Source organism: Cyanistes caeruleus, chromosome 6 (assembly GCF_971803275.1).
Source record: "Cyanistes caeruleus chromosome 6, bCyaCae1.hap1.1, whole genome shotgun sequence".
Taxonomy (NCBI): Eukaryota; Metazoa; Chordata; class Aves; order Passeriformes; family Paridae; genus Cyanistes; species Cyanistes caeruleus.
This window is the reverse complement of record NC_141706.1, coordinates 58,822,069-58,835,601: the sequence shown is the minus strand read 5'-3', so window position 1 is coordinate 58,835,601 and position 13,533 is coordinate 58,822,069. Positions and strand designations below refer to the sequence as shown.

Below are 13,533 nucleotides of genomic sequence, written 5' to 3'. Positions count from 1 at the left end.
TCATGCTGTAGATCCCACCTTGGGGATTGAATCTGTGAGATAAAAAGAAAATCACAGAAGATTTCTTCAGTTTGCTATTGCTGATAGATGTGTTATGGAGCATAAGGTTGGATTAAAAGTACTTCTTCCTGTTTTAATTTAGCTATGAAGATGAAGTAAGAAGCTTTCTCCAGCTTGACAGCTGCCCGAAGATCTGCAGCAGCTTACGAATCCTGGAGAATTGCTGTCTTCTCAGGTTAGAAAACAGAGCCTCATGACATGGGGAGCAAAACGAGTTTTCTGCTGCTCTCATCTCCTTCTGACTCTGGTGTGAGGCCAACCTTGCCTCCAGCTGGATATGGTCATCCAACCCTGTGCACACCAGTCTCTAAGCATGGAGGAAGCCAGCTGCTGTTAGTAATACCCCGTCAGAGCTGCCCTGGCTGCCCAAGCAAGAGGGAAGCTAAGATGGGGGCTGGGACTGTGGCCAGGGCCACAGGGCTGTACTTCCACTTCTGGCCTGTTACCAGGCAGGTGCAGGGGCTGTAGCCATCTCCCCCTTCCTGCACTGAGCAGAAGAAAGGCAGCAGCTCTATGTCATGTGTGGGGACACTGCCCTGGCTAACCCCACTGTGGGTAGTGATGTTGTACTTTTCCCTGGCCTGATCGTCCTCCAGCAGGAAAGCCTCATAAAGGTTGTGCTGAGATGTGTGTGCTGGTGCACTTGGTAGGTGCAATCTTAATCTTAATGCTTTGCTGAATGAAACCCCATGGAATATGCCAGGCTCTCCCTAGGGTTGCTAGGAAGGAGGGAAGCAATAAAGCACATAAGGGTGGAGGAGTATGTTTGCACCTACAAGCTAATTTCAGAACCACTTGCAGCAATGGAGAAAACAAGGTTGCTTCTCTTTTTCCTAAGTAAAGTTATCCAGGGATCTCTGCAGTCAGCAAAATGCCAAAATCCAACATATGCACAGTGATTACTTGACATCAGAGCCTTGCGTTGAGCCTAGGTATCTGCTTTGTTTGTTGTATTTTTGTGTTGCTGATGCTGTATCCTAGACTGAATACTTATGAGTCTCTTTTATGTAATCCTTTACAGCTTTACTGAGAATGAAGTTGTACACTGAGCCTTTCCAGAATGTAAATGTCTGGTTTCAAGCTGGTGATAATTTTAACCAGGATTTGCTGACTGGAAGATAGTTCTGATGGAAGATAATTGTTTGTCTTGTATTTGTATGTTGTCAAAGGCACACAGGATGCTCACCAATACTGTTTGTTGAGGCTGCTTCATGCTTACTTGATTTTGAAAATACTAGGATATTTACTGATCTGATCTCACTAGTGATGGGTACAAGTGGCACTTGCATGCACTGAGCTTTCATGCCCTTGTGGCAGTGTCTTAATGAGCACACAAATGCAGGTCACTGACCTAGCTTTGGACCTGGGCATGTGTCCATTCAACTACCCAGGCAGCCGTGTTGGTTACAGTAGAAAGAGTTTTGATCTGAGAGAATAGTGTGATTTGATCTGATCAATACTTTCCATATTTATTTTTTTTTTAACAGAACTGTCTGGCATAAGCTAATATACATTTGCAGTGTCAGCACTGAGCAGAATATTAAGGTAAATGGATTTCTACACAGGATGGAAGATGACATTATGGAGCATTTTCTGCAGACCATCACTTCTAAAGTCAAGGTATGGAAGACCCATTTTAATTCTGACTATTTGCAGACCGTATGGCTGGCATGCACTTCTCTCTCTCATGTCTTGATTTGGAAAAGGTGAAGCCATTGTTCGGCCTTCAAGCCTAGTACTCTCCTCTGCCTTGTCAGAATCTGTACATGGACAGCTTCACCTTTTCCAGTTTGGGGACCCCAGTTTCACTGTTTGTAGTGTTTGCTGTTGTGCTGCTCAGATCCCAAAAGTTGAATCTCATCTGGTACTTATTCATTCCCAGCAGCTGGGCATCTTCCCAGTGAAGTGATAACTGACAGAGCCCAGGGCTCTGCTGTGTAGTCAGGATGTAGAGAAGGCTGACCAGAAATGTGTCCCTCCCTTGAGATGAGGTCCCCTCCCTTCACACTTTGTAGTATCAGCCTATTAGCCCAGACACCCTTCATCCTTGTGAAATACAGAAAAAACCACAGAATTCCAGGCTCCTAACAGTGTGTGATCTTGTGCATTTCCCTGGGAAGCTCCCCTGAGCATCTTCAGCCTCATTGCACAGGCTCCCTCAAGCACGTTGGAGGCAGCAAAAGGCAAATGACAAGAGAAACTCTGGTTACACTGTGCAGCTTTGGTCTCCAGAGCTCATTGCCAGCCTGTCCCAAAGGCCTACATATCTGTGTGGGAACTGGGGGTGGTTCTGACAGAGCACAGGCAACCCTGGAGGGGAACAGGACACCTAGGGCTCAGGTTTTCAGTCTTCCATGTTTGGGCTTAAGAACTTAGTGCATCCTTCCTGAGTTGGAATTATTTCTTTCTTTCTTTCATGTTTTGATTTTCATTGAAATAAAGGCACAGGATGCTGCAGTTTGTGGAGAAGTCTGTTTCCAAGGGCAGAAAGAGCAAAGGCACAATAATCTGTGTCTGTTGTTTGTGTGGTGTCTCTACATGTGCACCCTTTGACTCTGTCTGTTTCTTTTCCTCAGGAAACACTGAAGGACCACTTCAAAAAGTGTGACAGTGGTTTTGACCACATCCTTGAATCCTTAAATCAAAGCTTTTTGACCTTCGGGAAGAAAAAAACAGATACATATGAGGTAAGAAATAAGTAAGAAAGTGAGAACAAGATGTTACTCAGGAAATCATCTTACAAGAAAAATGAAGAGGGTTTTTTTCCTAGGGCATGTAGTGACAGGACAAGGGGGAATGTATTCAAACTAAAAGAGAGTAGGTTTAGATTAGAATTTAGGAGGAAGTTCTTCGCTGTGGGAGTGGTGAGATGCTGGAAAAAGTTACCCAGAGAAGTTGTGGATGCCCCACCTCTGGAAGTGTTCAAGGCCATATTGTATAGGGTACTGAGTAACCTGTTCTGGTGGAAGGTGTACCTGCTCATGGCACTAGATGATCTTTAAGGTCTCTTCCATCCCAAACCTTTCTATTCTGTGAAATCAGTAAAACTAGCAATTGAACCTTTGGATGCCACACTGTTAGAACCTTAATCCAAACTGCGGTTTTCTCAGTTGTCAAATGGACTTTTAAATACCTAGTGGTCTCAGTCTAGTACCTCTATCCACCAGGGTTGAGTAGTGACAGCTGGGACCTTTCTGTAATTTCAGCAGAGAAATCAACAAGTGAAGAAATGTGGAAACTAATGTACCTCCCAAATACAGAGGGGAATGCTGGGCTCCCTCCTCTGCTATCATTGCCCCAATACCATTATATTGGAAATCTTCTCAGCTTCTAATGTGCTTCAATCTTATTTGTAAAGATTATTGATCCCTTTGATGTAGAGTGGACACAGAGGGGTGAAAAGTCCAGATTCTTAAAGGGCATGGTGTCACATGGAGAGGATTGGCAAACAACCTCACAAAGTACCCAAGTTTTTTCACCTTTACAGTAGCCTAAAAAACTTGTCTAGGATCTTACCCTCTTCAGCAATGAGGTTGGTACCTGGGGAACCCTCTCTTTTAGTGCAGGCTGGATTTGCTGCTGCTACACGTGCCATGTGTCCTCCTAAGCACAGGACTCCCAGGTCTGCAGTCTCTTTGTCAGTGATGATTTTAATTAACATTTTGCAATATGGAAAAAAGTAATGGAAGAGAAAAAAAGTAGGATCTATTCTGCTGTTGTTCAAAGCCTGTCACTGGACGTTATGTCACATTAGTGCTGGGGCAAGCAGCAGCTCAGTGCTGAAGCACTGTGCCAGAGCTCTCTGTCTCTTGCTTTGTCTATTTTGGACAGAGCTGGGGATTTCCTGTACCTTTGGACTGCAGCCTAACCCTGCTCTGATTTCAATTGCTAACAAAATGTGGTTTCTGTGCAGCAGCCCACCCCCCATCAGAAACACTCGCTGTTGGGCACTGCATAGCCTCTGGACTGGGCTTCCTCAGCAGGCAGTGGGAGCTAAGAGGGACACAGGGCCCTGTGTCAGGTGTGGATGCTCGAGGGAGGCTGCATGTGACTTTGTAGCCCAAGCTCTCCCCAGGTGATTTGTGTTAGCCAAGCCAAGTGTCACAGCAGCCTTGGAGTGTGAGTGACCTTTGGCTCAGCTAACTGGTCCTATTGCTTTTGATTTGATGTCTCCACACTTACCGTCAAAGTTTATGTCATCCACATGCAGCTTGAAGCAGTAGAAATGTTAGATCAAACATTTTTAATTAATACTTAAGCAAAGAAATGGGACAGCCATCTGCATGGGCAGAATATCTGCAGCCTGCCCTGGTATAGGTGTGGTCTGAACCTTACCCAGTGCAAGGAAGTTAATCTGGGTATTTTTGTTCCGGAACAGGCCCTCATCAAGGCTGTCAATGCCATCATTATCACAGAATACATGCAGGCCCTCCTGACCACTCCCAGGAAACCATCTGCTATGCAGAGGAGGAGGATTGTCAACAAGATAGAAGAAGATCATAGGATGATGCAAGCCATCTTTAAAGAGTGCTTAGTAAGTCTGTGATATGGTTACAGTTTTGCTCTCTGTCATCAAGAAGAATACCAGCAGAGGAAAAGAAAAAAGCTTTAGAGTTTTTACCACAGTGGTATCAAGCTTCACCAAAATGACAGTCAGATGTGCTGACAGCCTTTCTGATCTGTCAGAAGCTGTTAGTTCATGGTTTTGAAATGAGTGACTGGAGGAGGCAAGTCTCACACTGCTGCCACTGACACAAGAATTAGGCGTGCTCCTCTGAGCTGGTGAGACAGCTCCAAAGCTGACAGCTCCCCCCATCAGGCCTCTGGTACATGGCATGGGGTGGCAATGCTTTGCCTTGAGCCTCTGCAGTGATGAACCAAACAGGCTGCTCCACATCTCCACTTGCTCTGTGGATCTCCACCGTGCTCTGTAGGGCTGCTCCTCCCTGGACATGGGAAGAGCTTGTCCATCCTCCCATCCAGCCTCCTCCTTCCCCACAGGCCCTTCCCAGCCCCTCAGAGCTGGGATGATGGCTGCCTAAGCCATTTCCCTGTGCTCTGGCATTTCCTCATGGCAAAAACATGCTGATGCTGTTGTGGTTGCTGACAGTTGTGGGGAGGAACGAGTCTTCCTGCAGGGGTAAACACCTCACACCATTAGGAGGTGAAGGCGCATTGCAGAAAATTGGGTGTAAAAGCAGAGCCACGCCTCTGAAGAAAACTTGTGCAGAAGTTCTGGTTCTGATTTGCAGAAACAACTTCAGAAGCTTTAAAAAGCCTCACCTCATAATCTGGTGTAATTGGCATCTGCGGATGCCACCAGGCTGTCACACGAGTCCCTTGATTACCCAAGGGCAAGGATTGCACTGGCAGCAGTGTCCCCTCCTTCAGCTGGTCCAGTTGGAGAATCACTGCCGTGCAATGTCCCTGGCATGGTTCATTGGCAGATGCAGGCTGAGAGTGCCCAGGCATGGTGCTTCATAAGGGGCTGGGCTGAGCAACACAGCAGTGCTTGCAAAGTCAGTCTGGTAACAGCACTCAGATGTGACAGCATACAAACCCCCTTGGCTATGCTGGTTTTAATAATTTCACAAATGCTGAGTCATTTTCACAACTTGCCTATTTTAGTGCTAGGGACAATATCTATTTTCTCACAGACAAGTGCCTTCCAAGCCATATGTCAGCAATTCTTACCTTGTCCAATGAATAAAATGAAATAAAAATTATCATCTGTAGGCTTCTCTAGAATCCTCTTAGACCCATTATAATCAATGCATTAGTTTCATGGTGGAAGGCTGGAAGCTGCCAGCGCTATTAGCTGGAGATCCACCTCTCTTGGAGTGATCAATCACAGATGAATTAATGCTTTCAGCAATTCAACATGGGGAATAGCAGGAAGGTTCTCTAATCTTAACTCTGAAGTTTGCCAGTAATGCTGTGCTCAGCACTGCCTTTGGATGTAACGTGCATGGAACAGTGTAAAGGAGATACAGGAAATCTAATTATCTATTAAAACCCCACTAAGCTTGTGTGAAAAAGGGCTGCATCCGGTTAGAGCTGTTTCCCCAATGTCCCAATATGTGCATTTTCTTACTTGATGTGAAAGCACTGAAAGCCTTGGAGGTGAAATGCACAAATGATTTGCAGGGAACAGCCTGCTCCTTAGTCATGGGGCTCACGGTTATGCATGTGAAATATGAACTCTGCTGCAGACTGAATTTATCGTGCAGTTGCTGCACAGGCTGCACCTGCTCCCTGCCCTGCTCTGCCCCCTCTTTCGGCTCTTCCTTCCCCTCTGTTCTCAAAACACATTAGGAAATACCTTGCTTCTCTCCTAAGAGCAGTATATGTCAAAGGCACTTAAACACTGCTGACAAAACACCTCCTTTTTTTCCCTTTAGCTGTTTACCTCTGACCTTGCCTGCCTATGTAAGTGCTTAACTAAATCTGACACCTTCAAATTAATTAGCATTTTGTAATAGTGAGCTTGCCAAGTATGAAGCTGTACAGTACCAGTGCCTCAGGAGCTGAGTACAGCTTGTGCACTGAGCAGAGCTAGACGTGCTGTGTACTTGCAGTGTAGGGGGAGAGGGGGAAGGCTGTCTTCAAATATTATTATTATTTTAAATTCATGTTTAATGCAGAGCTGCTGCATGGAGAATGCAACCTGCTGTTTCTAATGCCCCCTGGAGATCAGGGGAACCTGGGTTTCTCCTGCCCTAGTTTGGCAGCCCGTTCTCCAGGTTTGCCTTGTCACAGAGTCTCTTTGACGTGGTGGCATCAATAATTCAGGGAAGCAATTTAATTGCATTACTCCACTGATGAAAAATGTGAGCAAGACCCAAAGCTCTCTCTTGGTGGTTCATCTGCATTGTGCTTCTCCAGCTCTGCTAAAAATGCTGTGTGTTTTTTGATGATACTTTTTTTCTCCTGTGTGCTCCAGATTAGAGGGAGTTGATCGTACGCAACATCTACAAACCATGCCATGTGTTTTACACTGTCTGGCCCTGTTTCCCAGTTTTTCTCTATTAGAGGATCTCTGTCCCCTCATTCTCTCCCTAAGGTTGCTTTTCTGTCCCTGGGCTTGCTTTGAGGCAGCAGAAATGCCAGCATGTTTGGCCAACAAAGCTTGTTTTCACACAGGTCAAGCACAGGCTGTACTTACCTCCAGAGGCAAACCACTTCCCACAGGGTAAAATGGCCCTGAAAGGACAGGTAACTTAGGGAAAAATGAGGGACATTTGCCAACTTTGCCAAAGGAAGTGCAGGAGGGGATTCTGCGCTGCTGAAGATGGTTGTCCAACTACCTAGTAGTCTGTGACTACTCCCCAGGTTCTTTTCTGCTATCCTGGGGGAAAATCAGACTTCTATATATGCACAGACACTCCTGCAAAGCTCCTAATCCACACAGAGAGATCTCCAGTCTGACACGAGTCCAGCTCTTAATGTGCTGTGCTGTTTCCTCTGCCCTGGACACAACATTGTTTCTCTCCCCAGGGTCCTGCAGCTGGTTCTCTCAAGGATCCCGTAAAAGCAATTTTAGAACTTATTCAAACTTCTGATCCTGAGGGGATGAAAATAGCACTTCTGCCCATTCTAAAAGAATTTCCTGACCTCAGGTAATGTCTTTGATTGGTTTGACTTCTGTACTTTCTTACATGATTACTTGACACCAGAAGACCTACCTCTATATTAGTCCTGTGATACTATTGCAGTGTGTTGGTCCAGGCCTAGTGACCCTTTGAATGTACTCGCTGGTGCCTGGTTTATATCTTTGCCAGACATGGACTGGTGATGTTGACAGGTCCTTCTGTAAAGGTGGAGGATGGATGAAATTGCTGTAAACATAGCAGAAATACTGTGGAAAAGTACTTCCTTAGTGCAGAATTTACAAGCACATATGTGTCAAATGTAGGTTTCAGGAACATCCTTGGCCATTTCATAACTTCCAAATGCTTGGCTTCACTACACTTCACTAAACCTTCTATAACTATTTTCACAAATTTCTAGGTGCATTCAGCAATATACACTTACATTTTTTACAGGAAACTTAACAGAATTGAAACACAGCTTTTACTAGGAAGGAGAGATCTTAGCTAACTGCATTTTTTCCAAAGCCTGTGGCTTACTGCATCTATCTTTTGTACTGATGTGCTGTGCCTCTGTTTTTCCAGCTTAACATGATTGCAGTGTAGACCTCTCTGTCACAGGATACTGTGAAGGCCAAAAGTGTAAATACCTTCAAATGTGGGGCAGACAATTTGTGATAATTACTTCAGTGCCTATTCAACATGACAATCATGATATAAACTTGCAGCAAGGGAGTCTCTAGATTTCTGTAGGAAGGACTATTGTACCTTTCTTTTTATTAATTTTCTTTGCTGTAGGCAAGGAAAAATAATAAAAAGAAAGACAAAGAGATTATGTTATGCTTCATCTGGTTTCTTCTTTTTTACTTTACTACTTTTGAAGGTGCTATTGAGCTAAAAAGCTGCTTATCTGATACAGCATAGCAACTATCTATCTATCTATCTATCTATCTATCTATCTATCTATCTATCTATCTATCTATCTATCTGTGTGTACAGTATAGGAAGTGGGCATAGAAAAGTCTCACAAGACCCAGATCTCAGAGGAGGTCATCTTGGTGTGAGTGGATGCACTGTTCTTGATTGCAACAGATTTCTCTGTTTTAAACTGTTTGGCTTGGATACATTTGGATTATATCCAATATGGCATATCCCCATGCAGCAGAACAGTGCTCTGTAGAACATAAATCCTGTAACCTTCCACATGAACAATAATTAGCTCCATTTGAGGGGAGAAAATATATAAAAAATGCTTCCAAATAGTCATATGTAGAGTTATATGAAACTTCTTATGACAGATACAGGTCTTTTTCTAAGAATAACCTGAGCTGAACATTTTCAATACTTCACAGGGATGCTGTGTAACCTGGGCTTACCCATGAGCTCAGCCCCATCCCACACAGTTCTTGGGATATGGCCTCCCCCTTAGGTTGCCAGAGGGTGTCAAGAAGCAGCTTCCAATCTTTGGTCTGGTCCAGCAAAACTGAGGGATAGGAAACAAGAATTTTTTTTTTTTTGACTCATTCACTTACCTGCCCTCTTGTCCTTTTGGAAAGGAAGGAACATCTGAGTGCAGTGCTGGACATCAAAGATGTGCTCAGCCGAGAGGACAGAGCTGCTCTCTTGAAGACATTTCACGATAATTGCAGGGAATCAGAAACAGAAGCAAACTTGCTTTTTGCAGATATAGAAGTAAAACCTAGAAAATATGGACTCTGTGGCTGCCTCTGCTGTTAGCAAAGGTGGGTATATGTGAGAGTGTGCTTGTGTGTGACATGTACCTGTATAGGCACCCTGCTTACAGGGAGGTGGAGCTGTAGCTTCACCTCCCCAAGGTCCTCACTACTGGCTCTACTTCCCTCTCTCTGCCTGCAGACTTCCACACCCTGGAGGATGGTGCTGTAGGCAGTGCAGAGTGCTGAATGCTTAGATGAGTGATTCAGGTTACAGGAGGAACAAAGAAGAAGACTTTGAAAGATGGTTCTTCTTCCCCATCTTTCACTCCTGTCTGTGTGTCCCTGCAGCAAGGTCTCTCTGCAGCATCCCCCCTTTCCAGCTCTTACCCTCTGCATGGGTACACTCTCCCAGGCAAATGCTGTTGCCTTCTAGCAGGACAAGCCAAGGAGGATCCTCTCTGTGAACCTCCTGCTTCTCTGGTGCTGAGGAGAGGGATATGGGAGCCCCACCACTGCCCCCTCCATGACAGCTGCATTAATTAAACCAGGCTTGGTCCCATTTAGGTGACTGTGCTGTGCTACGAGAACCAGAGGCAAATGTGTCCACAGTGTCCTGGCAGCAGCAGCTGATGGTAGAAGGGAAGAGCATTAAAATCAGAGGGATGACTGTCACTGTAAGGAGTTAAATCCAATAGTGAGAATTGCCAAAGCTCATTTGGAGCACTTGCCATCACCTTTCAGTCTCCCGAGGGACTCCTTTGTAGTCACAAATGGGCATTTTTAATTTTTGGGGAGGATAAATTGCAGCAGATTTTGAAGTTAAGCAGTTCCTCATGGTTTTAAAATACTGCTTAATGGAGAACATGCAGCTATTTTCTTCACTTTAAATGACTGACAGCTTCTTCTTAGTCCAAAGTTATCCAGCTCCAGCTCAGAGGTGGAGAATTTTGTTTAATGTTGGCCAGGTCAGAGCCCTCAGCTATCAGAAATAGTACCACTCAGTTAATAACCATGGATTGTCAGCAGTTACTTTCTGTTGCATAAGCTGACTAGGCTGAGGTTGAGAAGCATAGTCCCTTTCCTCCTCCACTCCCAGGTGTCACCATTTATTTATAGTTATCCATGTTAGCAGATCAGGGATGAGGTATGCAGGACTCTGCCCTCCAGGCACAGGCATACAGGAGGCTGCCCTGGTAGCAGGGAGAGAAAGCAATTATAGAAACAATTAATAAGCACAAAAGCTTCTCCTCCTAATGAAAACTTATTCTGATATAACAAGACGGCTGTCAGCCACCCATGCTTATACTTGGCTTTAAAGAAATTACACATAGTGTCACCTTTGCTTTAGTAAAGATATCGAGGAACATGTTTTTAAAGCATTGTAAGTCTCCTATTGGCTGAAATCCCCTGTAGGTAAATAGGCTCCCAAATCCCAGCAGACCCAGCTGAGTCTGCAGTGTGGTGGACACACATGCCTAGCACAGATTGGTGGCCTCACCTGAGTTCAGGGGTATCAGTAAAGGTGAAATCAGTTATGGGATGTGCCACCTTCCCCCTTCCATCCCAGCCCTTTGATTTTGCTAGGGTGTGATCTGTAGGCTCTCTGGGAATCAGCTGCTTCCTCCTAGCCAGGAACTTATTTCTCCCTCCTGTATATGGAGGTGGCAGGACTTTGGAAAAGCACTGGTTTTGATTGTTTCATGTTAGCATGAAATGTCCTTCCAGAAGAGGAATGAGAAGGTTTGGGTGGGGAGGGCAGGCAGCAGCAGGGGTGCTGCCCATGGCTGTGGGCCCATGGATTGCTTAGCCAAGGAAGTGGAGGATCTCAGCAGGTAACACAATCAGCAGGTAAGTGTCGATACAAGACACTTCATTCATGCAAGAGTGTGCACAGGAGAGATTTTACTGCTGTTTGACTCTTGCACATGTTCTGATGAATGCTATTTAATTACCCAGCTTTTTTCTTGCCTTTCCTCAGGCCTGCTGGGGAAGACATGAGGCTTTGCTCCCCTGTGCCAGTGTCTGCAAGCTCCTTGAAATCTTCACATGCAGCTGGATGCATGGAGAAGCCTATCAGCCATGGAAGACAAAATTCCTGCACTTTTGTGGCAAAAACATGTGGGTCAAATCCTAATCATAAGATTAAATGTAAATTTAATCAATTGTAAATCCTGGATGTAAAATCCAGGAGTAAGATGAAATGGATATGGTAGAAAGACATTTCTTCAAAACCTCCTAGAGATTGCCATGCAACTGAGTCCTGGTGGTTATTCTCAGGATGTGGCAAGAGTGGAGGAGGAAGGTTTCACCTCACCAAATTCCTCTCTGTTTCCATGCCTTGTTCCATGACATCTCTAAGGAAACCAAGGACTGCTGTACCACATGGTGTCCCATCATTGCAACCTCACAAGGGATCCAAGACCTCTGTTAGGGAATATTGCCTGGCTGACTGTGCTGGCAATGCCTGCAGGTCTAGGCACCTCAATTTACCCCCCAAAGCCTGACCTGCACCAGGAGGGTGTAGACAAAGCTGCCTCGTCCCTCTCTCATGAAGGCTGTGACTTGCTTTGGGGGCAGCCTGCCATGGTGAGGTGTGGGATGGGGAGTTCTTCCTGTATGAGTTTTACAGCTGGTTCAGGAACATAGTCTTGCATTAATTTTTATACCTCAGTTACTGGAAATTTCCTCTTGGAGAGGGAGGGGAAAAACCTCATGGGAAGCAGGCAGTAAAAGGAGCTATTTGTCCCAGCCTCTGGGCAAGGTCTCTGCTAGTTTTCACATGTAAATGGGCAGTTCCAAAGGAAAAACACTGACTTCTTCCTGGTTATCTATGGAGTGGTCACAGCTGCCAAGCTGGATGTGGTTCAAGGCCCTCCTTTGCTATTGTGTGAATATAGGCCATTACTGCTCCTCTCTGACAACATAACTGAGCAAAAAACTCTACCTCAGATGGGCCAGTGTTTTTCTGAGCAGCCATTCCCCCTCGAGTCTGCTTCCCTAACAAGCGGGAAAGTCTGTGCAAAACCTGTCAATGTGTGTAGCAGCAGACATGTCACGCCCTGGTACCATGAGAAATGCAGACCCAGCTGGGTGCTGCCACGTTCTGCAGTGCTGTGCCATCACCCCAGGGGCACAGGTGCCCCATCCCAGAGCCCTGTGTGCAGATGGGGTCCTGTGAGCTAGAAAGGAGCCAGGACAGGTTTGTAATTGTCATTAGCTTTGTTCCTGGTGCAGTGCTGAGTTGCTCCATCTCCAGAGAGTCCTCTGTGTGCTTTCAGGGCACCAGGAGACCTTGGCACTGCTACACTTCATCCCTCATGTCACTGAAGGGCAGGCCATGCCTGCTTGCCCTTCCTGACTGCACAGCTGTTCAAAAGGCCAGTGCTGGTGTCCCTAACATTTCATAGCTGTCCACTGTAGCTTCAGTGAGAACTTCCCTGTGATGTGGGAAGGCTGGGGAATCTGGGGGACCCACAACCTGGCTGGGTGGGCGTGGGTTGGGCTGCAGGGTGGGATGAGCACCTGCCTTCTGAAGGTTGCCAGCCCTGCTAGGCACTCTGAGCCAGTCACCCATCCCTCCTGCTGAACTGCATATTTTTTCAAGGGTGGGGAGGGATGTCAGACCTGAATGACAGACCCTATTGTGATGGCAGGGTCAGGGTCAGCCTCTGCCAATGGGGATTTCAAGCAACAAGCCTTCCAGAGAAAATAAATGAAACCTTCTCTGACATTTCCATCACTGTCGGGCCAAAAATAATCTGTCAGCATGTGGACAGCTCTGGCCATGCACATGTCGATGTCTGTGTGTGTCTGCTGTTTGACATCTGCAGCCAGACAAGGATGCGTTCTGCTTGGAATCAGCAGCTGGGAGCCCTGAGGGACACCAGGCTTGCCATTGCTGTGTGCAGATCAATGAGGTTTTGTAGCAGCAAGTTTTTGCACCATGTGTGAAGCATCCACTCATCAAGAGACCAAATAAAGACTTGACCCATGAGGTTCAATGAAGTCTGTCAGAGCCAGAGGGCTCAGGGATGTTGGCTGGGGGTGATCCCTCCCACAGCCTGGTGTGGGAGGGATGTCCTTGGGCACCCACGAGTTACCTGCGGAGAGCAGATGGTGTGTAGGGAGGCTCCAGGCGGCTCCCCAGGAGGGGAGGCACTGGCAAGGGAATGTTGGGTCACTCCCTAGGACAATCTGAGGTGATCAGG

At 46.1% G+C, this 13,533-nt stretch overlaps 1 protein-coding gene and 1 long non-coding RNA gene across 9 annotated transcripts in view; one reads left to right on the top strand and one right to left on the bottom strand.

The window, feature by feature from the left end:
* LOC111929784 (exocyst complex component 3-like protein 2) overlaps window positions 1-13,326 on the top strand; it is a 49,552-nt gene extending 36,226 nt beyond the window's left edge. For all 8 annotated transcript variants that reach the window (XM_023927498.2, XM_023927497.2, XM_086894036.1 and 5 more), the window contains 7 exons: window positions 143-235; window positions 1,548-1,680; window positions 2,637-2,747; window positions 4,439-4,594; window positions 7,558-7,679; window positions 9,206-9,391; window positions 11,304-13,326. In XM_023927498.2, the coding sequence (XP_023783266.2) occupies window positions 143-235; window positions 1,548-1,680; window positions 2,637-2,747; window positions 4,439-4,594; window positions 7,558-7,679; window positions 9,206-9,386 (796 nt within the window). In that variant the 3' untranslated portion in view covers window positions 9,387-9,391; window positions 11,304-13,326. The remainder of the gene's footprint in view (window positions 1-142; window positions 236-1,547; window positions 1,681-2,636; window positions 2,748-4,438; window positions 4,595-7,557; window positions 7,680-9,205; window positions 9,392-11,303) is intronic.
* Window positions 4,287-11,977, bottom strand: LOC147652725 (uncharacterized). Its single transcript, XR_015288298.1, has 2 exons — window positions 9,182-11,977; window positions 4,287-7,870 (listed from the first exon to the last, which is right to left on the bottom strand). It is a non-coding gene; the product is annotated as an uncharacterized LOC147652725 (long non-coding RNA).
* Window positions 13,327-13,533: the final 207 nt, after the last annotated feature.